This window comes from Talpa occidentalis, unplaced genomic scaffold (genome assembly GCF_014898055.3).
Source record: "Talpa occidentalis isolate TD23 unplaced genomic scaffold, MPIMG_talOcc4v2.1 talOcc4.9, whole genome shotgun sequence".
NCBI lineage: Eukaryota > Metazoa > Chordata > Mammalia > Eulipotyphla > Talpidae > Talpa > Talpa occidentalis.
Genome location: NW_023605305.1, coordinates 24,047,475 through 24,074,977, shown reverse-complemented (window position 1 = coordinate 24,074,977; position 27,503 = coordinate 24,047,475). Strand labels below are relative to the sequence as shown.

The 27,503-nt window shown below is 58.9% G+C and overlaps 2 protein-coding genes across 2 annotated transcripts; both read right to left on the bottom strand.

The window, feature by feature from the left end:
- Positions 1-824: 824 nt before the first annotated feature.
- BMP8A (bone morphogenetic protein 8a) lies at positions 825-27,058 on the bottom strand. Its single transcript, XM_037500431.2, has 7 exons — positions 26,535-27,058; positions 15,592-15,781; positions 15,036-15,184; positions 4,995-5,189; positions 4,218-4,297; positions 3,604-3,714; positions 825-2,654 (listed from the first exon to the last, which is right to left on the bottom strand). Exons 1-7 carry the CDS (start codon positions 26,866-26,868, stop codon positions 2,505-2,507), a joined length of 1,209 nt encoding a protein of 402 aa, XP_037356328.1. The 5' UTR covers positions 26,869-27,058; the 3' UTR covers positions 825-2,504.
- OXCT2 (3-oxoacid CoA-transferase 2) lies at positions 9,742-11,498 on the bottom strand. Its single transcript, XM_037500430.2, has one exon. It carries the CDS (start codon positions 11,496-11,498, stop codon positions 9,945-9,947), a length of 1,554 nt encoding a protein of 517 aa, XP_037356327.1. The 3' UTR covers positions 9,742-9,944.
- Positions 27,059-27,503: the final 445 nt, after the last annotated feature.

Genomic DNA, 27,503 nt, shown 5'->3' with positions numbered 1-27,503 from the left:
AACAGGTGGAGTTGGTGGGGAGAGGGATGCCTGTTGGTCTGTGGCCCCAGTAACCACAGGGAAGCCCCCCTCCCCAGGTTCTGGTCCAGACGGGGCACGGCTTGCAGTGGGGTGCTCCCACCTCGGTGGCCAGGGCTGCTCCCTGGACTGGCTTCTCCCGCCTGCAGCCCTCCCAGCAGGACTTTTGCTCCTCACTGTAGTGGACAGTCCCGGCTGTCAGGATGGGCAGCAGTGAGACCAGGAGAATGCCAGCCAGCCACCGGAATGACCTCCAGGAGAGAAGAGACGTGGGGGGCTTGGCCTGGCCGGCCAGGATGACTTGGGGAGGCAAGCAGGACTGCCTGCGGCCCCAGGGGGAAGGACTGATCACCCCGCCATGTGAAACAAGGGGAAAAGGTCTTGTCATTGTGCTTCTTCCTGGTGGCCCTGGGAAGGTGGGACTGGCCGGGGAGGTGGGGGGCAGGGATCTCCTGGTGGGATGGCTCACCTGTGCTGTGCAGGGGCTTCCTCAGAAGGTCCCCTGGGTCCAGCTGTGACCTCCCATGACCCTTGTGCGGGTAGTGATCTGAGCCTCCGGTGGTGAGGGGCCTGGCCAGGGATTCTGGGACAATGGCCAGGCCGGTGGCCATGCAGGGTGGTCCCTTCCTGCCTTCCTGATGCTGGGGTGTGGCTGGGGTGGTCAGGTTGTGGGGACCCCATGCCAGCCTTGGGGGATGGGAGGGTGAGCGCTGGCTTTTGCAGTCACAGAATGAGGCAAAAACAAGGGATGGGATGCTACTACAAATTTTGTTTTAAAAGAGAATTTAATAACAGAAATTGTCGAGATAGACCATAAACAGATCACCAGGCAGTGCATAGAGCAGGATCCTAACTTCGTCAAGTATCTATTACGTGTAAAGACAAACGTGGTAACAAGACACGAGACTGGCATTACTGAGGATACTGGCGCTGGTGTTGTTTATATTCGGAAATGTTGCCCAGCACTCTCCAGCAGGATGGGGGCCGTGTGGTGAGGAGGGGAGTGTCGCTGCCCTGTCCTCAGCCACTGCAGCCAGGACTCCTTCCGCAGGCCGGGGTTGCCGCCCAGCCCTCACCCCAAGACAGAGCACATTCTTGCTCTTCCTCTGTTCCAGGGTCCCTCCCAACTCCAGGTGGGGTGGGGGGCTGCTGTCCCACGACAGTGCCCCAGCCCAGCCCTGCTGCCAGCCTGCCCTCCCGAGCCCCTCCTGGGGCTGTTCAGCAGGAATCCAGAGTTGAGCATCGTCGGGCCGAGGTTGTCCTGGGCTGTGCCTGTGGGTTGGGGCGGACCCAGGATCTGCTTTTAGTGACGCGGTATTTCAGGGTTTGGGCAGCTGGACTCTGTCTGCTCCAGCAGGTAAATTATGGGCTTAGCAAGTCAGAAATCAAATAAACACTCCAACTGCCGATGGCTCCAGGAACGGTGGTTTCTGGGAACCTCTCCACCCAGCTAAACCTAATTCCCCCTGAGACAGGGGCCTTTTCTGTGGCTCACATGTCCTAAGGGAAACAGGACAGGGTTCCTGGGCATAAGGGACAAAGACCTCGGTGACCAGTCTGCTCTTCATTCCTAGTCTCTAGCAGACCCGACAGTGCCACCCTAGCGCCATGCCTGGTTAGAGGTGGCCCAGGCGCCATGCTCCAGGTGGGATGGTGGCTCCTTACCATGGCAGGAGGGAAAAGCTGAGTTCATTATGGTCTGAATGAAGTCCCTGCTGAGGGTTTTGAGACCTTATGCACAGCCCATGGCAACAAAGTATCCAGGTTGATTACTGATTTTCACCCTGGGCAAGGGATGCCCAGAGATGGCATCTGTGCTGCCCATCTGCCCCCTGGACCACCCCCTGCAGCCCTGTGTCTCAAGGCTGAAAGCCCCATGGAGACAGCAGAGGAAACTAGAAAATGGAACACCCTGAGGTTCTTTGCTCCTCTGGGGATCACAGTCCTTCCCCAGGCAGGCAAAGGGCAGCCCTTAAGCTTGAGGCCCATCTGACCTGTTCTTTTTCTAATAGAACTAACCCTCAGCTAACCGCCTGAGGGGCAGGTCAGGAGCCCAATGATAGCCTACGGGACCAGAGCATGTCTAGCCACGCCTGGAAATGCCCAGTGTGTGCCTGGGAGGCCGCTCTCCCACACCCAAACCTGGGGTGTGGCAAAGCCTGATTGGCCAACATCACCTCAGGTGCCCTCTGCCGTCACACTTCGATTGCAGCCTGGGGCAGGGAGAACACAGACAGGTCCTCGGGATGGACTTGTGTGCTGGCCAGAGATGGCACAGCCCGCACACCCGGGCAACTATGCTTGGGCATCAGGCCAGCGAGGGGGTCCGTCTCCCACAAGCCCCGGGGTAAGAGCAGAGTGCTTGAGGGGACGTAGGGAGGAGTGTGATGATGTCCCTGCTGCCCCTGCACGAAACCTGACAGCGTCGGAGGGCCCCTGATCTGAGAGGGCCCTGGGGACAGGCGGGCAGGGCAGGTGGGCGGGTCTCAGTGGCAGCCGCAGGCCTTGACCACCATGTTGCGGTGCTTGCGCAGGATGACGTTGTTGCTGCTGTCGTAGTAGAGCACGGAAGTGGCGCTCAGCTTGGTGGGCGCGCAGCACGCTTTGGGCACCGCGTCCGGCTTCATCAGGTGCACCTGGCCAGGGAGGGGCAGTGGGCAGAGGCATGAGAGCCACGGCCTCCTCCCAGCACCCCCAGGTCCTGTCAACTGCGGGGTCTCCGGCCACTCACCCTCCAGCTCCAACCGCTACCTGCAGCCGGGGTGGTGCTGAAGGCAATTCTGCTCCCTGCCCTCCTGACCCTGCCTGACCTGACGCCCCCAGGGCACAGCTGGGAACACTGCAACTCCCTGCGCCCCTCAGAGTCGGACCCTGCTGGTCCCACAGGTGGATCCACTGCCCCACAGGTGGGGCCTGCACCTGATGGGCCTGAGCCCCGCCCTCTGGGTCCCTTGGCTGCTCATGCTGGGCAGAAGGACCTGAGGGCTCCAGGCCATGTGACAGGCCAGGGCCGCCTGGCTGCCTGCGAGGGTGATGGGACTTGACCTGTGCAGGGGCCCGTCCCTTCTCCAGAACAGCGTTCCCACCAGAGAGGGGCCTGAAGGCGAGAGCGGCTATTCCAGCCTCCAGAAAAATACCCGTCTGCGCCTTGGCAGGGGAGCTGCGGTGTAGACAGACTCCTCGCCAGGGTCCCATCCTGGGGGCCAGGTCCGCACGAGCCCTTGGGGAGGTAGAGATCCCCCACCACCCAGGGAACAGCTGAGCGGGACCCGGATGGAGCTGTGGTGGGGGTGTGCTGCCCTCTGACCAGCGCAGCTGAGCCTGTGGAAGTCTGACCCCATGTGAGTGTTCCCCATGGGAGTGCCCGCGCGTGCACCTGCAGTGCCCCCAGGGGTGTGCCCCAGGGTGTGAGCGGTGTCCACGCTCGGGCCCACGGGGTCTGCCTGCCCAGTGTAGAGGTTTGTGTACACGCAGGGGGGAGCCCATCAGAGAAAGCGCCCTGAGTCACAGGCGGCATCCCAGCTCACTGGGGGTCTCAGGAGCCCCCTCCTCAGCGACCCTCCCAGTCTGGCCCGTGGTACTGACCAGGGACTGCAGGATGGCGTGGTTGGTGGCGTTCATGCAGGAGTCCAGCGGGAAGGAGCACTCCCCCTCACAGTAGTAGGCCGAGTAGCCCTGGGGGGCGATGACCCAGTCCTGGGGGGAGCAGGAGGGCGGTGAGTCCCGACCCTGGGGCCCCTCCCTTTCCCCCAGTCCACTTCAGGGTCCCTGCCCCTCCGCACCTCGGGCCCGTGGACCACCTCGGCCCTCCTGGGCGGTCTCCCTCCAGGCCCGACCTCTCCCGCGGGCCCCCGGCAGTCAGGGCCACGCGCTGTCCCTGCCGCCACCGTCGGGCTCCGAGTCCCTCCCCGCCCGCCCTCCGTGCCCAGGGCCTGCCGCTGCGGACACAGGGAACGCACAGGCCACCGCCCGCCCCGCCCGGGCCCAGCTCCGAGGAGTCGGCGTCTCCATGGTCAGGATTGTGATGGAAAGCGCCTTCTCACTCTAGGAGCAGCGCCCCCGCCCTTCAGAAAACCTGGTTGGGGGAAATGCATGAGAAAAGGAAAGAATCCCCCCATCCTCGCGCCTCCTGGAGAGACACCCACGACCCTCGACCCTCGGGGGCTGTCCCTGAAGAGGGCAGGAGGCCCAGAACGCACCAGCCAGCCGAGGTCCTGGAAGCTGACGTAGAGCTCGTGGCGCCGGCACACCTGCCGCCCGTCGGAGCCGGGCGCCTCATCTGCGGGGAGAAGGGGCGCGGGGTCTTCCTGGGGCTCCTGCTGTGCGCAGCGGCCAGGGGAGCACCAGGGCAGGGGACACCCTGCGCCACTTGGTCAGCAAATGAAGGGCGGGAAGTGAAACCATTTGGGCTCCACAACCTCCTCCCTGCGGTTCCGCGGGAAGCCGTCGTGGCTCCCCAAGGCGCTCAGCGCCTCCTAAGCGTCCCTGCTCTTAGCCCAGCTTCCCCTGGCTTCCAGACGGTGGGTCTCAAGACACCCCAATAAACAGCCCAGGGCACGCTCAGACACCGGGGAGACCCCAGGATATCGATGGCTCCGCCCTCGTCCCTCCTGGGCACCTCCTGGCCTCTCCCCATCTCCTGCCGAGCCCACCCACAGGTCCAGGGTCCCACATTGAGGCCAACGGGGGGCGACCCCCAGGAAGGGAAGGAGGACACGGGTGGGTCAGGCCCTTCCCTGACCCGAGGGCTCGGCCGCACACGGGGGACTGTGGCTCCCGCAGGCTCCTGGGGGGCCACCCGGGCTGCGCCCCCGGAGCAAGGGCGCCCAGTTCCCATGGAGACCTGGGGGGGGGCCTGGGGGCCCGGGAGGGCCGAGGCCCAGAGGCTGAGGTGCCGCGGCCGCGCTCTACCGGCTGGAGATGGGCCAGGAGGGGCGGCTGGAGGGGGCCTGGCGGAGCCCAGCCCCGGCCCTCACCCAAGATCCCTGGGAGTTTGTTGGGGTGCGGCAGCTCGTTGGTTTTTTTCGGCAGCCTCCTCTTCAGGGGCCTCACAGCCCGAGGGGCCCGCCCGGGACCGGGGCTCGCCCTGAAAAAAGTGACCATGAAAGGCTGTTTGGAGCGCGGGGCCCGTCGCCCCTGCAGACCGGCCAGGCCAGGATCCACGCTGAGCCCTGAGACAGAGAGAGGAGAGGGCGGTCACTCGCGCGCTGCCCGCCCGGGGACGCAGCAGCCACCTCGGCGTCCCCGGGGGGACGGAGTCCCGCGCCCAGCCCAGCGCCCGCGGTGGGTCCGAGGGAGGCCGGGAGGGGGCCTGAGCCGCTGGGGTGTGAGGGGTGGTCAGGGACCCTCCGCGGGGTCTTCACCGGAGGCTCAGCCGCTTCGCAGCGGCCTCGCGGGCCCTCCCTGCAGTGGCCTGAGCCCCCCCTGGACTGAGAAGCCCCAGAGGCCCCGGGGCTGGCCTGACCCTCCCTGCGGGGGGCGCGGGCCGAGCCAGGCTCCCACGGGTCTCAGGACCCCCAGGCGGGTCTGGGATGTTCCGGTGGGGTCTCCCCCCGCTGACCCGAGCAGCTGCAGGATGAGCGGCCCTTGCTCTGAGAGGCCCCAGCAGCTCCCACGCACCCCGGGGCCCCCAGAGGACGCCCGGGCCCTGGGCGGGGCCCCCTGACCAACGCCCCAGAGCTGGGCCCCCCACGCCTCATTCCAGAGCCACGTCTCCCGGCAGAAAGGAAAGGCGGTGGGCAGGGACGGCAGTGGGGCCTCAGCCCCGACAAGGAGGCTGTGAAAATGGGGGTTCACCCCACTGCCGTGAAAAAACACGCCGACACGGCCCGGCCCAACCACAAAACTACCTTCCTCTGCCTCTGCGCGGCCTAAGCGGTTCCTGGCTTGTTCTTTATCACAGCAACACAGTGAACGCGGAAACGCTTTGGAGGAGACTTAGCCCTCATCAACCCTGGCCTCTCCAGCACATCCTGTTCGCGTTTCTGGGGTGTTTTCAGGTCAACTTAATTTTTTTTTAAAGATTTATTTATTTATGCACAAAGAGCTGGGGCACGGGCCAGAAGTGTGGGGGGTGAGAGGATTCACCAGAGACAGCGGGGAACAGAACAGGCAGACTGATGAAATACACTGCTGAGGGGAGCAGCGGGCGGGTCAGGAGAGGTCTGCTGCGCCATGTGGGTTGCTCCCTGGCCAGGTTGCGTCTTAACCCCTTGCGCCACCAGGGAGGCCCCAGGTCAGCTTAAATTTTACACAAGTGTGAGCATAACAAAGACGTCTATAAGGGAGTCCCGGTGTTTTCACAGCAACACCTTCATCCTCCTTAAAGCGTCAACTATGAATGTTTCACACACGCAGTCACACGGGGCAAAGCCAGTTTCAATGAACCCGGAGTTAGGACCCGGGGGCCCACGGGCGGGCGGCCAGGGGCTGCGCGCTGCCCCTCCAGGCCCTGTGCTCACCCCGAGACGCCAGCACAGCGGCAGCAACGCCAGCCACGCGGTTCTCAGGCCGGTCCTCACTCACGAATCGGAGCACACGAGACTCCTTTGAGCAGACCCGGCACAAAGTGCTGAAGTAACAGCTTCTCTCTAGACACTCAGGCTATTTCCCGGCTTCCGCTCTAGAGACAAGAGCCACAGAACCGTCCTTTCCTGCGGAATCGTTTTAGACTAAACGCAGGACTGTGATGGCTAACTCACTTTTATGTTTCTCAAACACAGTGCCATCGCTCCGCTTCCCCTTGAGGGGCACACACGGCTCACACGGCACAATGTGTATGTGTGCACCCATGCTCACGCGTGCACTCCTGTACACGTGACACACACACGTGCTTGTTCCACAGCAGGGCGAGGAGGCGTCTCCATCACACGCTCCAAGCGGACAGCTGGACCCACCCCATCCTGCTCAAAGGTCAGCTCTGAACAGTGCTGCTTTAGACCCGTGTCCATGGGCCACAGGTGACTAAACAGGAATCCATCCAGGGCTAACCTTTGACCTCTGACATCACCAACACCTGCGCCCGGCCCAGTGGAGGCTCCACTCAGGAGCATCCGACTGAGAGATGTTGTTCCCACAGGAGCTGACACAGGAGAGAGAAACCCTTTGGGGGCCCAGTCATGAGGACGCTGGTCACATCCCACTTGTGAGGAGGCAGAGCCAAGAGACATGGAGGCCTGAGGCTCCAGGAGGCGGCACTGAGCTCTGGAGTGGGCGACTCTGTGGTCCACCTGGCATGGGTCTGAAGTCCACGCCTGGCTGACACTAGGCACAGCCTTGGGCAGGGCTGCCCTCCAGGCCTGAGTGCCCTAGGCCTGCAACGGGAGACCCTGGAGAGCCTGCCCACAGGGGCCAGACTGTTCCCGGCTCTTCCTTGAGCAGCTGTGTCCTCCGGACCAATGACAGGTAGACCAGTGGGGCAGGAAGTCCTGTGGGGCTCCTAAGCCAGGTCTGTGCTGGGGCTGGGAGCCCTTGGAGGCTCTCACAGGCCAGGAGCCTAGTGGGGATCCTTGGAAGCAGCTAGTCAAGGCGCCCAGTTCACAGAAGCAGAGGCTAAGGCCCAGTGAGGGCAGTGAGTGTTCTGCTTCCAGCGCAAGCTGCAACAGAGCTGGCACCCCCACCCTTCCAGCTGGAAAGGAGGCAGGTGGTTAGACCCCCTCTCCTGTCAAAGGTCTGGCAAAGGGTCCTCTAGCCCCCTTCCCACCTTCTCTGCTTTTGCTCAGCGCATCCTTGGACAGGCTCTTTCACCAGTTGGCTGCAGGGAAGGACCTATTAGGAGGTATGAGCGTGGTGGCCCACCTGGCAAACCCTCTCCTGGGGCCTAGGGTCCTTGCCTTCAGACCTGGCCTTGGGGGTGCTGACAGGCATACTCTCCCCTTGGGGGTGCTGGCAGGGTGTTCAGGTGTGCCTCAGGATGGGCGCATACAGAGGTGTAGGGTAAGGTAAAAAGCATCAGGCTTTTCTGCCCTCTTGCCACTAGGATAGATGAGAGAACCCTGTGGTCCTGAATGCATGTCTGATGGCGGGCACCTGAAGTGGGCACACCTGGGCTGAGAGACAGTTTATAAGGGCGGCGTCATGGGGACACCAGCAGAAGCCAAGAACGAATGGAAGCAGGAGAGCAGAGAAGCAGAGAAACACGAGAGAAGGCTGGAGAGCCCAGATAGAGTGAAGACTAGCCTCCCGGCCCCCTGGCCCCCCTGCCTGCCATGTGCCTGGTAAATCTAAATAAAAGACCTGCAAAAACCACTGAGGACTCTGACTCCTCCTTTACCCGGTCTGCTGGATCAGAAAACCTGCTCTGTGGTCTTCCTGCCCCTACAGGAGGCTTTCCCAGAGGCCTGGATTGGTGATGCTGCTCTACCAAGTAAGTGGGCCCCATGACACCCCCAGCCTCACCCCATTTCTGAGTCTGCCCAGTCAGGACCCAGCTTGGCAGCTGCTCCCCAGTGCTGGAGGTCAGGCCCTACTTCACGGCCCCCTCTTCTAACGCATTAGGCCAAGATCGCTCCTCTTCTCCCCAAGGCTTCCTTCCGTTCTAGGTGCCGCCTCACCCTTCCCTGCAGCCCCAGCTCAGCTGCGGTCGTGGATGTGACCTTGGTGCCACGCTGAAGGACAATCAGGACACCTGGTTAAAGTCCTTAGAGGGAATCCCAGTGTGGGAGGCGATTGGAAATCTCCCAACATCCAGATGCTCCAGAGAAACCTCTGGAAAGGGGCCCTCCCCAGATACTCCAAAAGGGGCCCAGTATCTACTTGTTCATCCCACTCCACTAGTGTCCCTGCCTCTCGATTCCAGAGTGTGCCCTCCCTTCGGGCCTAGTGGGGCCAACGAGACCGCTCCAAAGGCTTCTCTTGACCATCTGCAGCTTGTTCTTACCAACCTGCTCCCATCGGTTGTATGTACCCCTGGAGCCACAGAGAAGCAGGTGCTCCAGGCCAGCCTTTGTTTTTAATCACACACACACACACTCTCTCACACACACACACTCACACACTCTCTTTCATTTTGGTTTCTGGATGAATTTCATATGGATTCAGGATGAAATCTCTCACTGGCCCCCCTGGGTTCTAAGGAGTGTTAACAAGAGGTGAGTTTGGGGTTCCACAACAGAGAGGAAGGAGAGTGTTATGACAGCAAAGGAGCACTGTGACATAAGAAGAGAACACTCATCTTGTCCAGAAGCTAGGTTTCCAGCACGCCTCCCGTCCTGAGCTCAGCCTTGGGCAGCACACAGACGGACTGTTTATTACAGAGGGGCCTTCCTGGCGGAACTGTGAGCACCAGCTGTCCTCCCCTTTAGTTGCTCCCATTACCACTGCCCCCCAGATGTCTTGCTCCCCTTCTAAAGACACCTATTTAGCCATTAGGAGAAATAAAAAATAAAAAGGTGGGGGGCTCCTCAGGGAAACAAAATGAAATACCCCAGAAGAAAAGTCAGAGCAGCCTTATGTCCTCTGACCCCCCCAAAATCACAGATACGTGTATTTTCGCGGTTCTGGTAAAGGGGCCAAGGTGCACTCTGGGTGGCATTATCTCCTCCCCCTCCGTGCTCCACTTCATGATTCAGGATGAGGGAAGGCCCTCAGAGGGAACTCTTCCTCCTATCATCTCAAGCTGCATGGATGTAACAAATATCAAATATCTCAGACAGTGACAGGCACCCAAGCTGCTCAGCACCTGCAGCAGTTTGCTCGGCACTTACAGAAGGCACGGCACCAACACTTCTGTTTCCCTTTTTTTTTTAATTACAGTTGCATCCGTTTTGAGAGAACAAAATCGACCTGGCAGTAGAAAGTCTGAGCTGCCAGGAGAAACCTAGTCCAACCCCTGGCGAAATATGTAAATGTGACCACTGACTCCCTTTCCAGGGCTCCTCTGAGCGTAGGGTGCTCACATGCTCTGTGGCCAAGGTTTCCGCCCCACGTTAGACTGCCACCTGCTGCATGGGTCTGAGGTTGGGTGAGACCGCAAAGGCGGCCCCCGTGCTCTTTTTGATGTCGTCCACTGTCAAGCCCTCCCAGAGCTCAATCAGCGTCAGCCCTTTCTTCTTGTGCACGTCAAACACGGCCTTTTCGGTGATGATCCGGTCCACACACTTCTTCCCAGTCAGGGGCATTGTACATTTCTCCAAGATTTTGGGCTTGTTGTCCTTTGTGCAGTGCTCCATGGTGATCACCACTCTGGTCTTGGGGTTGGCCACCAAATCCATCGCACCCCCCATGCCTTTCACCTTCTTTCCAGGAATCATCCAGTTTGCCAGGTCACCGTATTTGGAAACCTGCATGGCACCTAACATGGTGAGGCTGAGGTGCCCGCCTCGGATTATGGCGAACGAGTCGTCGCTGGAGACAAAGCAGCCCCCAGGCAAGATGGTGACTGTCTGCTTGCCCGCGTTAATGAGATCTGCATCCGCGTCCTCTTTCCGTGGAAATGGACCCAGGCCCAGGATGCCATTTTCACTGTGAAGATGAACAGTCATGTTTGGGTCAATGTAACTGCTGGCCAGCAGAGGGATGCCAATGCCCAAATTGGCATACATGCCATCCTCAAATTCAAGAGCGGCGCGCCTGATGATCCGTGTCCTCACACTGCTTTTACAGGAGGCGTCCTCCTTGTCCTCTTTCCAGTATGTCAAGTGCTCGATTTTCTTCACATACTTCTCCCCCTTTATTACGCGATCTACAAAAATGTGAGGAATATGGATGTCTTCTGGGGCAAATGACCCCACATCGACAATTTCCTCAACCTCCACCACGGAGACGTCTGCAGCTTTGCACATGGGCACGTTGAAATTCCTGGCGCTTTTCCTGAAAATGACGTTTCCAGCCCGGTCCGCCTTCCAGCCTTTCACCAAAGCAAAATCTGCCGTGATGGCGTACTCCAGAAGATAATGGTGCCCGTTGAACTCCCTGATCTCTCGCGGGTTGCTAAGGATGGCGTGGTGGCCGTCCTTGTAGTACCTGATGGGCACGCCTCCCTCCTGGACCAGCGTCCCGTAGCCCGTGCGCGTGTAGAAGGCCGGCACCCCTGCGCCGCCAGCGCGGATTCGCTCGGCCAGGGTGCCCTGGGGCGTCAGCTCCAGGTCCAGCTCACCTGTCAGGTACTGCTGCTCGAAGAGGTGGTTGTCCCCCAAGTAAGAGCAGATGAAGCGGGAGATCTGCTTGGAGGCCAGTAAGTGGCTCAGCCCGAAGTTTTCCACGCCCGCGTTGGTGCTGATCACGGTCAGGTTCTTCACTCCACACTTGTTCAGCGCAGCCAGCAGGTTCTCTGGAATCCCGCAGACCCCAAAGCCCCCGACCATGACCTTCGCCCCCTCAGGGATGTCTTTCACAGCCTCCTTGGCCGTCGAGTAGAATTTGACGCGGGCGGGAACGCTGGTGGCGAAGCCACGGACCCCGCAGGTGGCCAGCGCCGGCCCGGAGCGCCCCACGGGCCCGCAGCGCGCGAGCGCGCAAGCCAGGAGCCGCCCGGCCGCCATCGCGCGCGCAGGCTCCGAGGTCCGAGGTCCGTGCGGAGGGCAGCCACCTCTGCAATCCTGCGCCCTCGCCCCGTGGTGGGTTGTTGTTGCTGCCGCCGCTGCGTCACAGAGCAGGACGGGCACTCTGGGTGGCAGGCACCACCCCCCTCACCCTCCCAGCCCCCCAGAGCTGGGACACTAAGAGGACCTGCCAGGGATTGGGAGCTGCTGGATCTCCCCTGTGGGGCCCGAAGGAAGGGAGCCATCCACTCCTCGCTCTACCCCTTCCCAGGCACCCGCTCCAGTCCCGTGCCAGGAAACCCACTGCTATGGCCAATGGATCCCACACCTGTCCCCACACGCACTTGTCCCGGAATGACATTTCCACACTGGACAGCTTTCAGAGCTCTCAGTCACCTCACAAAGCATGATTTGCTCCCTCACACCTGACTCTTCTCTATTTCTGCCCAACATAACAACAACCTTCTAGAAGTCCACAGGCTCAGTCCCTAGGTTACCAATGATCTCTCTCCACTGGCCTCCATTTCAAGTTCGCACAGGCCACTCACTGTTGGCATCTGGACGCTGTTGCTCCTGGGGTCTTTCTGACTTCACTCTTATCCCCACAGTCTACTCAGCCCACTGATATCTGGGGGTCTTCATTTTATACATGTTAGATCACATTTTTATACCAGTTGAGCTTTTCAGAACAATTGCCAGTTTAGTGGAGTTTCCACATACCCAGACCCAATTTCCCCTGAGAAAACCTAACATTTAAATCCCTATATACAATAGATGACTGGATCAAGAAGATGTGGTACATATACACCATGGAATATTACTCAGCATTCAAAAAAGATAAACACATGCAATTGCAGCAACATGGATGGCGCTGGAAGGGATCATGCTCAGCGAAATAAGCCAAAAAGAAAAAGAAAAATACCGGATGGTCTCACTCATAGCAGGAATCTAGAAAACTTAAATAAGGGACCAGGAAAATGAATATAAGAAAGTGAAAATCAAAATCAACAAAAAACTATGAACCAGAGACACTCTATGGGGGGTGGGGGGCGGGAGGGGAGGGATTGGGGTCAGAATGGGGGGGTTGCAAATGTATGGGGAATATAAAAATAAAATTTATTATTTAAAAATAAAAAAAAATAAATCCCTATATACATCCGGCACTTGTAATGACCCCATACCGGTATCTTATTAATTAGACGCCATCATTTATTCAAATTTCATTAGTTTTCTCAAATGTCCTTTTTCTATTCCAGGATCACACATGGCATATAGTCCGACAGTGCTTTAGGTTGCTCTCGTCACAACTGCTCAGACTTTTACTTTTTTCCCCCAAAATTTATTTATTTATGCATACAAGAAGTGGGGTGTAAGCCAGAGGTGTGGGGGGTGGGGTGAGAGGATTCACCAGAGACAGAGCGGGGAACAGAACAGGCAGATTGACTGAAATACACTGCTGAGGGGAGCAGCAGCAAGTCAGGAGAGGTCTGCTGCACCATGTGGATCAGCTCCTTGGCTGGGGATCAAACTTACGCCACAGTGACTGGCAATAGCTTGGTCGTGCTTTGTCTTTAACCCCTGTGCCACCAGGGAGGCTCAGACCTTTACTTTTTTAATGGCCTTAGCAGTTTTGTTTTTTTTTTTAGAGAGGCATGTATTTTTATTTATTTATGATTTATTTATTTGTTTTGTTTATATAGCACTGGGTACAGTCAGAAGCTTGGGAGGGTGAGAGAATTCACCAGAGCCAGAGCGGGGAGCAGAGCAGGCAGAAGGACCGAGGTACACTGCTGAGGGGAGCTCCTCCGGTGGCCGGGGAGCAGCCGGGGAGCAGCCGGGGAGCAGCCGGGGAGCAGCCGGGGAGCAGCCGGGGATCGAACCGACGCCACAGAGGCCGCGGGCAGCTTCGCAACCCAGAGCTCAACCGCTGCGCCACCGGGGAGGCCCATGGCCTTAGCAGTTTTGAGAAGTACTTGTTAGGTAGTACATAAAAGGTCCTTTAATTGGGGGTTGCTGATGTATCTCATGGTTATGAAATGAGTAGTTAAATACTCTCAGACCCTACACACACAAAACAACTTATTTTCTTTAAGATTTGCTTTCACAGACACAGCAGAGCTTGGAGACTTATCAGCAGGTGATATAACATGCATATGCACAGAGTGATGAACTTTTAATTGAGACCCAAGCCACCTGATGCTAAGGGGGCGGTGTGTCTATCCAGAGGCAGGGACCCACCAACAGAAATTCAAAACTTCAGTTCTGAAGAAAAGCCTCTGCAGGCGTCTCCATGTATGAACTGCCCAATAACTTGCCAATGAACTTCAGCCAAGTCCACATTTCTTTGCTCTTAGCCCACTCCTTAGCCAGTAAAATTCAAATCCTCTGTTCCCGCCCCCAAACCTTTATAATCTGATTCCCTTTCTTAATCAAGAAAATACACTGAAGCTTCCTCACGCCTCCTTGCCAGTCCAGCTGCAATAATTTTTTCTCGAAATCTAGCGCCATAGTATTTGGTCTCTATGCCCGTTGAGCAGTGAGTCCACATACTTGGTAACAGCTAGACTAGGGTTATGGGATTTGGGGCAAGACCACCAAGATGACGAACTGCCACACTCATCCAGCAAGTTTGTGTGAGCTTGATCCCCTGGCAGAAGTTGCGCTGCTCAGTTTTCTCCACTGTAAAGTTGCTTCCCCAACCCTTCCACACTGTACTTCTGGGAAGCAAATCACTAGACATAGCCCCCTCTGAGGGCCGGGCAGCCATGCTGAATACTTCCTGAAGGGTATTTGTATAAAAGCCTGAATCAGAGCAGTCATCCTCCATTGTTATGAAATAAAATTAGCCACCCTGAAAACTCCCACACCTGGAACTGTTTATCTTAGCTCAGAATGCCCCCTGCCCACCTCTCTCAATCTCTCCTAATCTCTCCTTGGCCTGCTCTGCTCCAGCCATGGCAGCCCCTTCTTACCTCAAACATGCCAACCTTGTGCCCACTTTCGGACTTTTAAGCCACACTCTTTGATATAAAGGAGACTCTCCTTACCCCAACACCTCTTATGACTGAGTGCATGAATCCTCACTCGATAGATGAGGCTTTGAAAGATATTGGTAAGAAAACTGAGGTAAGGTCACCAAGTTAGAGCTGCAGAGCTGGGATCAATCCCAGGTCTCACTGACCACTTCTCACGCCTTGCCAAGAACAGAAACTCCCAATGGGGAAAGAAGGTTGCTCTGGAGAATAGAGGGATCACCCTTTTCTTGGGGAGGGAAAACATGGACTCAGTCTCTTAGCAACTCAAGCGCTGGTTCCGCAGGAGAGGAGGGGATCAGGCTGGTAGGGGCCTCTGCTGCCCCACATGGTGGGAGCCTTACCCCTTACTCACTGAGCACCCAAAGTGGAGAGGGAATTGCCACCCCAGGGCACAGCAGAGAAAGGTGTGGCCTCCAGGGCCAACGAGGGGGCTCCAGGGGCATCTGCAGCGCAGCCTGGAGGAACCCCCAGGAAGACGTGTGCTGCGACCCCCGAGGCTTACCATCCTCCGTTTCCACATAGAGGCGGAGTCCCAGGTCCTGGTTACGGTTCAGCAACCAGCGGTCGCTGGCTACTGTCACATCCAGCACCAGCCAGCCCTCGTCCCCAGCGTGGAGCGTCTGAAGATCCAAAAAGAACAAGTCAGACTCCCTGTGGACACGAAAGAACAATTAACCGGGGGCCAGCACAGCTGCCTCTGACTTTCCTGTGACCCTGGAGCCCCTGGGGCGTCTCCCCTGCCTGGCTCTAGGCCAGGAGCCCGCTGTGCCTTATCTCACTGCATCTACCATACAAAGGGGTTACTGTGCCCAAGTGCAGATGGGGAAACTGAGGCTTGGTAGCTGAGTGCCATCCAGGGTTCCACCATCAGGTCAGGGCAGGGCTTGGAGCCAGAGCAGAAGCTGGGCCCCTCCCATGGTACCAGGGCCCTGGGTCAAGCATCTCCTGTCTCTCAGGGGGTGCTCCCAGGATGCCCCCTTCTGTCCTCTGGGACATGTCCCCCCAGGGCCCACCCACCCACAGAGTCTTGCCCAGGAGGAGGCGCTCAGGGCAGGCACCTGTTGATCTGCTCCCTGACCACCTCGAACACGCTGACATGGAGGGTCCCATTGAGTGGGTGGGTGCTGGGCAGCTTGTAAATCCGGAACTCAGCGGCTGTGACAGCCTCTCCCGCCGGGATCTGGGTCAGGTCGAAGAGGAACTCCTTCCAGTGGGGCGCCTGGTGGCCCAGCGTGCGGTCACGCTCCACTGCAAGGAAAGACAGGTTGGTGGTCACTCGCGGTGCTGCTGGGCTTGGCTCTGTGTGGGCAGAGCTGGGTGGGAGCCTGGGGCCTGGACAGCAGGGGCGCCTGCTCCTAGACTCTCTCCTCTGGGTGCTGAGGGGCTCCTAGAAGCCCAGCAGTGAGGGGCCCAACACAGAGCCTGGCATACGTGGGTGCCAGCAAGGGCTGCTTCCATTCCTGACAGGTAAGTGCCCAACCCAGAGCTCCATTTCAGCCCCCTGCTGGCTCTGGGACTCACAGGTGAGTCAGAAGATGGGCTTGTGCTCTGGGGAGACGGAAGTCTGACCCGGTCGGAACAGGGCCTGGGGGAGCGGGGGCTGGGTGGGGACACAGCCAAGCATTTTTTTTTAATTTATTTGTTTGTTTGTTTTGTTTATACAAGCACTGGATACAGTCAGAAGCACGGGAGGGTGAGAGAATTCACCAGAGCCATAGTGGGAAGCACAGCAGGCAGAAGGACCGAAGTACACTGCTGAGGGGAGCAGCGGGCGGCAGGAGAGGTCTGCGCGCCATGTGGGACCCTCCTCCGGTGGCCGGGGAGCAGCCGGGAATCGAACCGGCGCCGCAGCCGCGGGCAGCTTCGCAACCCAGCGCTCAACCGCTGTGCCATCTGGGAGGCCCCACAGCCAAGCATTTTTAGTGGGGCTCTCCCAGAGGCTGTCCAGGTGGCTGGAGGTGGGGGAGAGGGCGCACTTGCAGACGCATGGGGTTTGACTGGGGTAGGGAATATTTCCACAACATTCAGGGAGAGGGTCGCTGTAGGGGGACCGACCAGTGTGAGCAAAGGCCTGGAGCTGAGGAATGGACGGCACAGGCAGGGAAAACAACCGCAGACACAGCAAAGTGTGAAAGGAGGAAGGAGGCCAGGAGGGGGACAGGGAAAGGAACAGGCACAAGGTGGGAGTGATGCCCCTGGAGAGGCCCAGTCAGTGCTGGGGAAGGTGGACGGGCCCTTGGTGTGGTGGATCTGAGCAGGCTTCCAGGAGGAGGTGACATCTGATCTGGCTTTGAAGGATGGGATAGAGTATTGGGAGGAGGAGGAAGTGTGAAGGTGGCACTCTAGGCAGAGGGGACCTCGAATTCAGGTGTGGAGGTGTCATGCCACCCACAGATCAGCAGTGTGGGGTGTTGGGTGGGCGGGTCTGGCCAGGGCCCGACTGCAGAGGGTGGAAACCCAGCCCTGGAGGGGGTGCAGTGCCCCAGCCAGCAGGGCGCAGGGCCCCGGGCAGCAGAATGGTTTGGTTGGAGAATGGCTGGTGCCGCAGCCAGTGGAGCAGAACGGTTTGGTTGGAGAGTGGAGCCGAGGAAGGGCGGACGGGAGGCGAGGCCCAGGCTGGAGGGGGCACCCGAGCAGGAGGGTGCGGGGGCTGGGCTGACACGCAGGGTGAGAGCCCTGGGTTACAGAGCAAACCCCACGTTCCCTGCAGCCGGAAATGCCCAGGACAGTCTATTTAGGACCGTCTCGCTCTGTCCTCCTGTCACTCTCAAGCGCTAAAATCTGTGTTTCCGGAAAGCAGGGGTGGGTGCCGCCCTGCGCCTCCCCCAAAACCCTGCACTGAGATTTTAATTACATGTCTGTGAGTCTTTTAAAAAGTTCTCTCTCTGGCTACTGGGCTCAGTGACCACAAGTCACCAGGCCGGTGGCCAGCAGATGTGGAAGCACTTCATGTCCTCCCGGTGGGCAGGAGCTGTGCTGACAGGTCAGCAGACAATGTGCTGGCCATGGGAGGTGAGCGGCTCATCCCTAGGTCAGGGAGGAGACACAGAACGGGCAGTGCTCCAGTGGGGTGGACACCAGCGACAGAGCTGGATTGTGTCAGTGGCCATGCGATATAGGTGGGGTCCCCCCTGAGCAGGCAGAGCTGGCGGGCAGGCCTGGCCCTCTGCCCAGTGGTGTTCACAGTGAATATCTATGCTGGTCCCCCCTCCCTACAGATGCTGGACACAGGGGGTTTGTGGTTTTAGGGCCCACACAGACCCCTCCCGATGGCCTGTGAGAATCCCTGCTCTGCAGGATGAAACAGGTCCAGGCCGCGGCACAGAGCGTCAGGAAGGCCGCTCAGGCACACGTGCGCTGACCCCTCTCAAAGTATCTTATCTGCTGGGGGGCTGTGGGTGAGTCCTGGGGCTCCCTGGGAACCTCTCCAAGCCGACGCTGACTTCAGTGGGCCCCGGGCGAGGGAACAGCCTGCTGCCTCCTCTCAGACTCCATCCCTGGGCCCCCTGCCTTGCTGACCCAGGGGATCAAGAGGGCCTTGTGTAAATGACCCCACCCCAGGTCCAGACTTCCGTCCTGTGGGTTGGTGAGATGGCACACCACCCAGGAGTTCCAGCGCAGGAAACTGCCCACCCTGGCTGTTCCAGGCAAGCACCAGAGGGCGGGACATTTTTAGGAAAATGATGTCCATCAAAAATTGGTAAAATTTCCTGGGCTGCAACATTCAACGAGACTTTACTGTAACTGGCCAGAGGGAGTGGCCCTTTCCTGCTGGAAATGTGTGGATCTAGAGCTTTCTAGCAGTTGTTCCTTATGATTAGGAAAGATAATTCTCAACAACTGGTGTAAGGGAATTGCGTTTGTTGGCACCTGGATTTGCACGGCAGACAGTTCCTGGGCAGGCCGTCCCAGCTTCAGCCAGCACTGAGAAGTGTAGAAGCTCTGGTCAGTAGTGGGGTTCCTGGTCCCAACTCTGACTCACCGGCAACCAGGTGCTTACCTTGGGTGGCCTCAGTCTCCTTATCTGAAAATGGGGATACTTGACTCCTTTCCACTAGGGCTGGAAAGGGCTTTGTGATGTGCAGGGACTAGGAGGTAGGAGCAATGGCCATTCCTCAGGACCTAGGTCGGGTGCTGACCTCTCACTTCCTAACTTAATAGGTGTATGACGTGATCACCTCCAGCAGCTCCAGAACTGTTTGAAACTCCAAAGTCATGGCAGGGTGGGGGCATTCAATTTTCTTTTGTGAAATAAGAAAAAATAACATAAATATGTTTGAAGTTAACTGAAAGGCATTTGGAGGCCTCAGCGTGACACCTTTATACCTGTCTGACCTTTGTCAAGGCACTTGATCTTCCAGGCCTCAGTATCCACACCTGCCAAGTGCCAGAGTCAAATGAAAACTGCAGAAAGCCATGCTTGTTATTACAGTTGGCACTTGGTTATGGTCCAGCAAATGCTTCTGACATTGTTCAGGAGCGTTTCCTTTTCAGTGTACCTTCATGCCCAGCCTCCACCTTCCCCTATAACCAAGGTCTGGAATCTCCCAAAGATGCCCAGGATCGGGGAGGCAGCCCCTGTCATGCCAGTAGGGCCATCTCCTGAGTTCTGCTCAGACACAAGGCAAAACTTGCCCATTTCTTAATGAAGGCGCTGGAGATTCCAGAACATCCAACTCAAAGAGATCTCTATCTCCATCCACACATGTGGAAACAGAGCCCAAGAGCCCTGACTCCCCCGGGCTTCCTCCTGGACAGCGGACCGCCAGTATCTGATCTGGAATAAATCAGTATAAAGACCAAGCTGAGACTGGCCTGTCCCTGCTTCCTACCCGCTGTTATTGTTTGATGATCCACGCAGGGAATTTATGGGAAAGAGCAAGGTCTGCACAACGTGATTTCATGGGTTTTCCCAGTAAAATTCTGCTGGCGGTTATGGGGCTGGAAAGTTCACGCTCAGGTCCCTTGGCAGATTCAGACAGGCCGGGGTGGGTGGAGGTGGGGGTGGGAGGAAGGGACGGGAGCGTATTCCCAGGGAGGCCTGTGTCGCGGATCCCAATGATCTGAGCTGTATCCTGCCAGCAATCCTCTCCCCATCGTGGTCCTGGGGCCAGGCAGGGAGGACCCCTGCTATTGGGAGCAAGGTGACTGGGTATTCAATAACTTCTCCCAGCTGCAAAATCTGGGCAGGCATTTCTAACCTGGGGATCCTCCAGTTACACCTCTGGGTATGCGGAAGATTTCTGACTATGCTACTTTCTCATGGTCTGGACACTTGCTAAGAACATTCCCTTTTCCTCTCTCAACTTTTGTTGATTTGCCAATTATTTACCTGCCTAGGTATTGTGGGCGTACAACTTCACACTGTCTATGTGCACCGAAGCTCCAGCGCCAACATCCTATCCCCTCCCTCCCCATCTCCTGCTCCTTCTTCCCTTCCCCTCTGATGACTAGTATCTTTTTCAGAGCAGGAGTATTAACTCACTCGTTTATTAAACACATTTGAAAGCAGTGCTTTCAATGTAGGCACCAGGGAGATGGCCTCGCCATCCCTTGCACCAGGCACCCTGTCCCTGGCTGGTCTACCCTCTGGACAGTGAGCAGTTTGAAGGACCAAACAGGAGGCTCTCAGTGGCCTGCTCATCAAACCCTCCACTTTCAGGGGAGCCCAGAGTTTCGGGAGATCCGGCCCTTCTTCCCAAGGTCTCCTTGTCCCCAGCCGGCAGCTCAGCATCCGGCTTCCGTGGCCCTGGGCGGGGCACCATGCTGGGCCAGGGTGGCTTCCATGTCACTGTGTGTCTCCATCAGAAGCGCCATGTTCCCGCCCAGCTGGGACTGCCCTCCTCTCGCGGCTGGGCCCCGGGGTGGACAGGCTGGGCCTGTCTGGCTAGTCCAGCCAGTGACAGAGCCAAGGGCCCACACAGGTCCGGAATAAGCCAGTCTCTATGCGGTGCGGCCCATGAGGAGCCACAGCACTGACCACCGTGGACGCTGCTCCCTGAGGGCCTGCTCCTGCCCAGAAATCTCAGTGCTGCCGAGAGAAGGCCCAGGCTTCCTTTCTGGGGTATTTTTAGTCACTTCTCATCACGGGCTTTTTTCAAGCGCGGTTTCCATAAATGGCTCCGCGCTCATAATGACTGGCCCAGCCCTCAGACGGCTTCAGACCCCGAATTAAAAGGGAACACCCGCACACTCCACCACATCAAACCCGCCATGGCCAAAAACAGACCCAAGGAGCTGTGAGCAAGAAGGATGCAATTCCCCGGCTCAAGCCGGGAGTTTTCCAGAGAGATGTGGCCAGGTGACACATCCTGTGCCCGTGGAGAGCGGGGTCCCCTGAGGAGGGGGCTGGGTGTGCCTCCCCGTCCTGTGCCTCAGCCCTGGAGCATCCCCATCAGGGGCATGACTTCTGGTCAGAGCTGGAGCAGCCTTGGGAGAACCCCGCCCAGATGAGAGCCCCAGGCCCAGAAGGGACAGAGACGCCAGGAGTCCCATGTCGGGTCTTTTGGACTTGAGGTCATGGAGGGCGAGAGACCCTAGACGTCATCCCGGGGCAATGCTGCATGGGGATGGGAGGCTGTCACAGGTTCTTCTGTCCACGGGTGGCCAAGAATACACGGGATAGGGCCCTGCAGGGATTTGGGGCTCCAGGGGAGGGAGGCCCTGCCCAGTCTGGCCTGCTTCTGTCCCACCTCACCAGGCCCAGCGTCTTCCCTGGCTCTCCATGCTCCCTGCCTCCTGCCACACTCCTCTTTCCTTCAGCTTGGCCCTTGTGGCTGAGCACCTGCCAGGCAGGGGCTGGGGGGACATGCCAGGGTGGGGGTGCCATGAAGACTCAGGTTTTGTCCTGTTCTCGGGGCTTTTCATGGCTTTACTGAGAGAAGAAAGAGGGTTTAGGCAGGGCCCCAAACCAGACAGGCAGAGGGACTGGAATCCTAACAGAAATTGACCATAGTGAAGTAGGAAGGCTCGAGTCAAGGAAGGAGCCTGTGTCTTTGAGAGGAGTGGGGAGTGGGAGGAGTCAGAGTCACGGAGGGAATCACCTGCCCTCCACCTTGAAAAGCAGAAATGGAGGTGTGTATATTCTATGCAGCGGGCACAACATGAAAAAGGTCCAGAAGGTGGAGGGGATATGCCAAGGAGGCAGGCAGCCTGCTGGTCACCCTGAGCATTGCCTCTCATCCTGTACAAGCCTGGAAGGCAGGCCTTTTCACTTTGTCTTAACTGTGAGAAAATGAAGCTCAGAACTTTAGGAGGAAACTGTCTAATGTCTTCTAAATAGACAGTCATGATTAAAACCCAGGCTTAATATATCCACAAAAGGATGTGAACAAAGATGTTCAGAGAGCTTTATTCATAACTAAAAACTGGAGACAACCCAAATGTCCATTAGTAAGAATAGGTGATGTGGTATAGTCATGCAATGCAATACAACTCACTTATAAACCGAGCTAGAAATGGAGATAAAATGTCACAAACTACAGCTAGAACAACGACATGGATGAATTGCCAAAAAAAAAAAAAAAAAATGCTGACTGAAAGACGAGACACAAGAGCATGGACTGTATGATTTCATTCCATGAAATTCAAAGGACAGGCCAAAGAAATGCAGTGATAGAAACCAGGGGTGGCTGCCAGGAGGAACTGGCTGAAGGAGAGGACACCCGGGGCAACCATGTGGTCTGTTCCTGTGTGGTCTGCATTTTGTGTAAATAGCACCTGTTATTTCTGTGACTTTAAATAAGTGATTGAAAGTTAGATCCCCACTCTACGACACATTCACCACAGCCCCGTTCCTGCGCTCACTGCACCTGAGGCGGGCCAGGCCCCGGCCGGGCGGAGGCAGCTTCTGTGCAGAAGAGCAGGGAGAGGACCGCTGTGTGGCTGTGGGAAATCGCCTAACTTCTCTGAAGGCTGCCCTCCTCTTTTCAAAACCAAGACATGACAGTTGATGTGAGATACTCACGGAGGGACAGACAAGAAAGTTCTAGGCATGTGGTCATCACTGGTGTGATCTCCCGCAACAGCCCCACGGGTGGTACCGTGATGTCTCTGTTTTACGGAGGAGGAAACTGAGGCTCCCAGAGCTGCACTGGAAAGTCCAGCTGATACTCAGAGGAGGCGGCCAAGTCAGGATGTGGATCCTGCCTATCCCAGGTCAGAATTCCCACCCCAGACCCGGCCCCCATGGCCGTCCCTCCTAGTCTCAGGTGGGGGTTCGCAGTCTGCGCCCCTTGACAACCGCCTCAGGGCCCATGTTTATCACGTGTCTCTCCCAGGAGGTCAGCGCTGAGAGGCAGGGACTTGTTTCATTCGCTCTCATGCCCCAGGAACCAGGACTGCGCCTGGCATGGAGCAGGCACCACACAAGTCTCTGGGATGAATTCAGGGGAAAGTGAAAGATCTCCCTCCTAGAAACTCTTCTGCACTGTTGGTGGGAGTGCAAACTGGTCCAACCACTATGGAGAGCTGTGTGGAGATTTCTGGACCTACTAAACATAGAGCTTCCATAGGATCCAGCAATTCCACTCCTAGGTATTTACCCAAAGGACATAGAAACATCCATTCCAAAGAGCACCTGCACCCCTATGTTTATAGCAGCACTGTTTACAATAGCTAAGCTTTGGAAACAACCCAAATGCCCAAAAATAGATGACTGGATCAAGAAGATGTGGTACATATACACCATGGAATATTACTCAGCATTCAAAAAAGATAAACACATGCAATTTGCAGCAACATGGATGGTGCTGGAAGGGATCATGCTCAGCGAAATAAGCCAGAAAGAAAAAGAAAAATACCGGATGGTCTCACTCATAACAGGAATCTAGAAAACTTAAATAAGGGACCAGGAAAATGAATAACTATAAGAAAGTGAAAATCAAAATCAACAAAAAACTATGAACCAGAGACACTTTTGGGGGGGTGTGGAGGGAGGAGAGGGATTGGGGTCAAAATGGGGGGGGTGTTGAAATTGTATGGGGAATATAAAAATAAAATTTATTATTAAAAAAAAAAAAAAGATCTCCCTCCTAGAGACACAGGACGCTGGGGCACACGGCAGGAAAGCGTCACCACTTCTAGGGCCCGGGGCTGAGCAGAACCGGACCAGGTCCCTGCTCCCACCCAGCCCCGCCGCCCCCCAACCCGACCGCCTCCCTTCACCAACACTCCTGTCCTCGGCCACGGAGGCCGCAGGGGTGCATTAGTCTGGTTCGGAGCAGGGCAGGAGGCTTCATCCTGTCTGCGGCGCTGCCTGTGCCTCGGTTCCTCAATATGGAAGTGGGGCCACCTGCTACCTTGAGGGCGGCCAAGGGAGCCAAGCTTCTACAAGGCTGCGATGGACAGACAGGTCAGGCAGGGCCACGGGCTCCGACCACGGGCCTGGCCCCCAACACAGCCTCTGTCAGTCAACACAGACTCCCTAAGGCATCTGCTCAGACGAGGCTAGGGGCCTACAAGAGGCCCTCAGCCTCTGGATCCCGCAGGATGCCAGGGTCGGTCAGGGGCCTGGCAGGCACCAGGCCTGGCGTCTCAGGGTGAGGCCGAGAGGAGAGGTGGAGCTGGACTCGACAGGTGTGGGAGCCGGGGCGTGGGCGCTGCTTCAGCCGCGCTGCTATTAGAATCTGGGGACGCAGGGGCCTGGGGCCTGGCCTCCAAACAAGGAAAGAATCCTGGGAGGTGTCTGATCCTCCCCACACGGCCGAGGTAATCACCGGTTAAACCTACGTCTACTGAGAGATCTAGTCCGGCAATTAGTGCATCAGAACAAGGAAGGCCCTCTGACAGCTGGCCGGGCCGCCCACAGACCCGGCCTCCACGAACAAAGATCTGCTTGTTAATCCCACAGCGTCTCAGGCCTTAGGTCTTAATGAAACACGCAGAGACAGCGTGGGAAGAAGCTGGGACTTGGAATCCAGGGCCCCGATGGTGCCATGGAGGTGCTGTGGGGCCCCGAGCTGCCGTTTAACCTCTCTGAGCCCATGGAAAGGAGCTGGCAAATCAGCTTCACGGTTTACTGCATGGATGAAACAGGACTTAGAAGACGGTGGGCTTCAAAGCTAGTTTCATTCTCAAAATAGGCAGAAACACCTTTTGGTTGACTTTTAAAATCTGCTTCTGGCCTTCACATGTATTTAGGGCGGTGGGGATTTCCCACCACAGCCACACCCAGACTGGGCAGCAGCTGGGAGGGAAGGGGTCAGCAGTGACCAGGCCCAGGTTCACCCTAGAAGGACGGGGGCTGGCTTCCTGCTCCTCTCCCTCCATTAACCACCACAGCAGCACTGAGGATGCCCCATTGACAAGGAGGGACCTGGGGTTCAGAGAGGGTGAGGGACCTGCCTAAGGCTGCACAGCAGAGGCTGGGGGGAACCAGCTGAGCAAAGGGTACTGTTCCATCCACAGTGGCAGCTCCCACCAGGGCTGCAGGTCTCGACCCAGAGGATACTGGGGGAAGCAGGAGGTGGCTGCTTCTGATGGGTGGGCCCCTGGGAGCATCCTTGGAGTGACCACATCTGGGGTTCTGCATCCAGTGATCCTGAACCTGGGTCAGCCTGTCCTGAGGACAGTGCTCCAGCCCTCAGTCCACATATGGTCTCCTCTGTCCCCAGCCCCACCCTGTCCTCTAACCAGGAAGGCAACCTCCAGAACCCACAGATCTAAGTCCTGTGCGTGGCACTGGGCTCCCACCACTGACCTGGCTCCTGCTGCTGGCTCCCCCACCCCCGCCCACCACCAGCTCTGGGTTGGAGGGACAGAAGACTCCTCAGCTGTTCCATCTTCCTGCCCTATTGGTGGGCAGCAAGTATTAACAGTTGAGGACCCCACAACACCCGCGGCTGCTCTGTCCCCGGGGTTCCTCTGCCCAGACCCTCTGAAGCTCTCTCCGCCCTGAAAGCCTGTCCTCCAGGAGCAGAAATGCCGCCTCCTGAGCACTGCATGGAGGGCCGAGCAAGCTGGGCCTCTCCTGGCTCGACCAGGTAGAGGCTGAGCTATCCTGGGAGTGGCGCTGCCTCTCTGAGCCTTGCTGCCCTCCCCCAGGAGATGTCCTCCCCTGTCCTCCAGGGTTGCTAGGGGCGGAGCGGGATGGCGCAGGGGACGGGACGGGCGGCTGGTGGCCTTGGCAAAGGTGCCTCCCGTGCTCAGCCCACAGTTCTCCTCACCTCAGCGGCTGCAGTCCTGGGGCCCCTGGGCCTGCCCGTGCATGGTGCCCGCCCAGCCCACACCCCTGCCCCTGCCCCTCACTGGCCACGGACAGGAGGCAAAGCGCATGGGCAGCAAATATTCATGACTAGATGAAAGAATTTGATAACGGAGTTTGAGAACTTGAAGGGGAAATCGCTCCAGGATCTGGAGGAACATTTCCGCCATGAGGAAAAGCTGGGCTCTGCCTGGGGAAACATTTAGGAGGGTCCACGCTGCCCACGGAGCCACGCCACAGGCCCGGACACGCTCTCCATGCCACGCCACGGCCCGGGCGCGGCCCAGGTGACAGCAGAGCCCGCCCAGCAGCGCCCAGTCGGCTTCAGGCCCCCGCGCCCCGGCCCAGCCGGCTCCAGGCCCAGGCCCCGGTGCAGGGAGGCGGCTGCTGGGCTCGGGACCTCTGGCTTCTCCTGCCGGCTCCATCCCGCGAACTTTGGCACTGTCCGCGGCGCCGCCCTTGTCGCAGCCACAGCTCCAGGCCGCTGAGTACTGGCCTCTCCCCAGGCCCGGCCGGCTCCCCGCTGCCCAGCCCACCCCACATCACGGGATGCTCACCCTGGGGTGCGCGTGGGGCGGGGCGCAGGTATGCGCCCCCGGACCCACCTTCCTGCCTTGGCCTTGCTCATCCACAGCCCAGCCCCCCAAATCCTCAGACCTCGGCGCCCCGACCCGGAGGGTCCCGCTCCCGGCGGCGGGTCCCCCTCCCAGGGGGGTGCCAGGAGCCCAGGCGCGCGAGGGCGCGGGACGGCGCGGGGGTCGCCCGGCCCCCGGGGCTCGACGGCCGCGCGGGACTCACCCATGTTGACGAAGCTCATGACCAGGTCGGCGCGGCCCAGGCGGCGCTCGAGGGGGCCGCCGTCCTCGCCGTCGCCGCCGGCCATGGCGTGGTACAGGTCCAGCATGAAGAGCGGCGCGGACGCGGGCAGCCGGGCGGCGGCGGGGGGCGCGCGGGGCCGGGGCCGCCCGGGCAGCCCGAGCACCGCCAGGATCTCGCGCTGCATGTCGCGGCGCTCGCGCGCGCCCAGGCGCCGGGGCGGACACCCGGGCGGGGGGCGCGGGCCGGGGCCGCCGCCGCTCAGCGCGCACAGCGCCAGGCCCAGCAGCCAGAGCGGGCCGGGGCGCGCGGCCATGGCGGGCGGGACCGGGCCGGGCGCTGCCCCGCGCGCATCCGCTCCGCGGCGGGGCGGGGGCCGCGACGCCCCGACGGCGGCCGGCGGTCCGGGCCCGGCCGGGGGGACGCGACGGGCGGCTGCCGCGGGCGCAGCGCGGTCCTGGGGTCGCGGCTCCGCACCTGTCGCGGCTCCGGGCCGGGCGGACGCGGGCGGAGCTGCCCTCGGGGCCGGCGCCCCGGGCGGGTCTGTCTGTCCCGCCGAGAGGGCGGCCGCGCGGCCGGGGCGCGGGGAAGCTCCCGCTGCCCTCGCGGAGGATCGGACGCACAAGTGCGGCCCCGCTGGACTGGCCGTCGGTGGCCGCTGTCCGCCGCCCTTCGGGCCCGCGCCCGCCGTCGGGTTCCGCCCCCTCCGGCCCGACCCACGGGGCGCAGGGGCGGGGCCTAGGCCGAGAACCGACGCCCCGGGAAGGGGCCCGCGGTCTAGGTTCGCAGCCAGGAGATGCGACCTGCTGGTGGCTGGTGGCTGGTGGCTGGTGGGTGGGTCGTGGCACAGGACCCAGCCCAGCCGTCGAGGTCAGGGACGTCTTGGGCTGCCCTCCCAGGTAGTGGCCGTCAAGTATCGGGCTTGGGACCTTGAACTGGGGTCACCAGGGT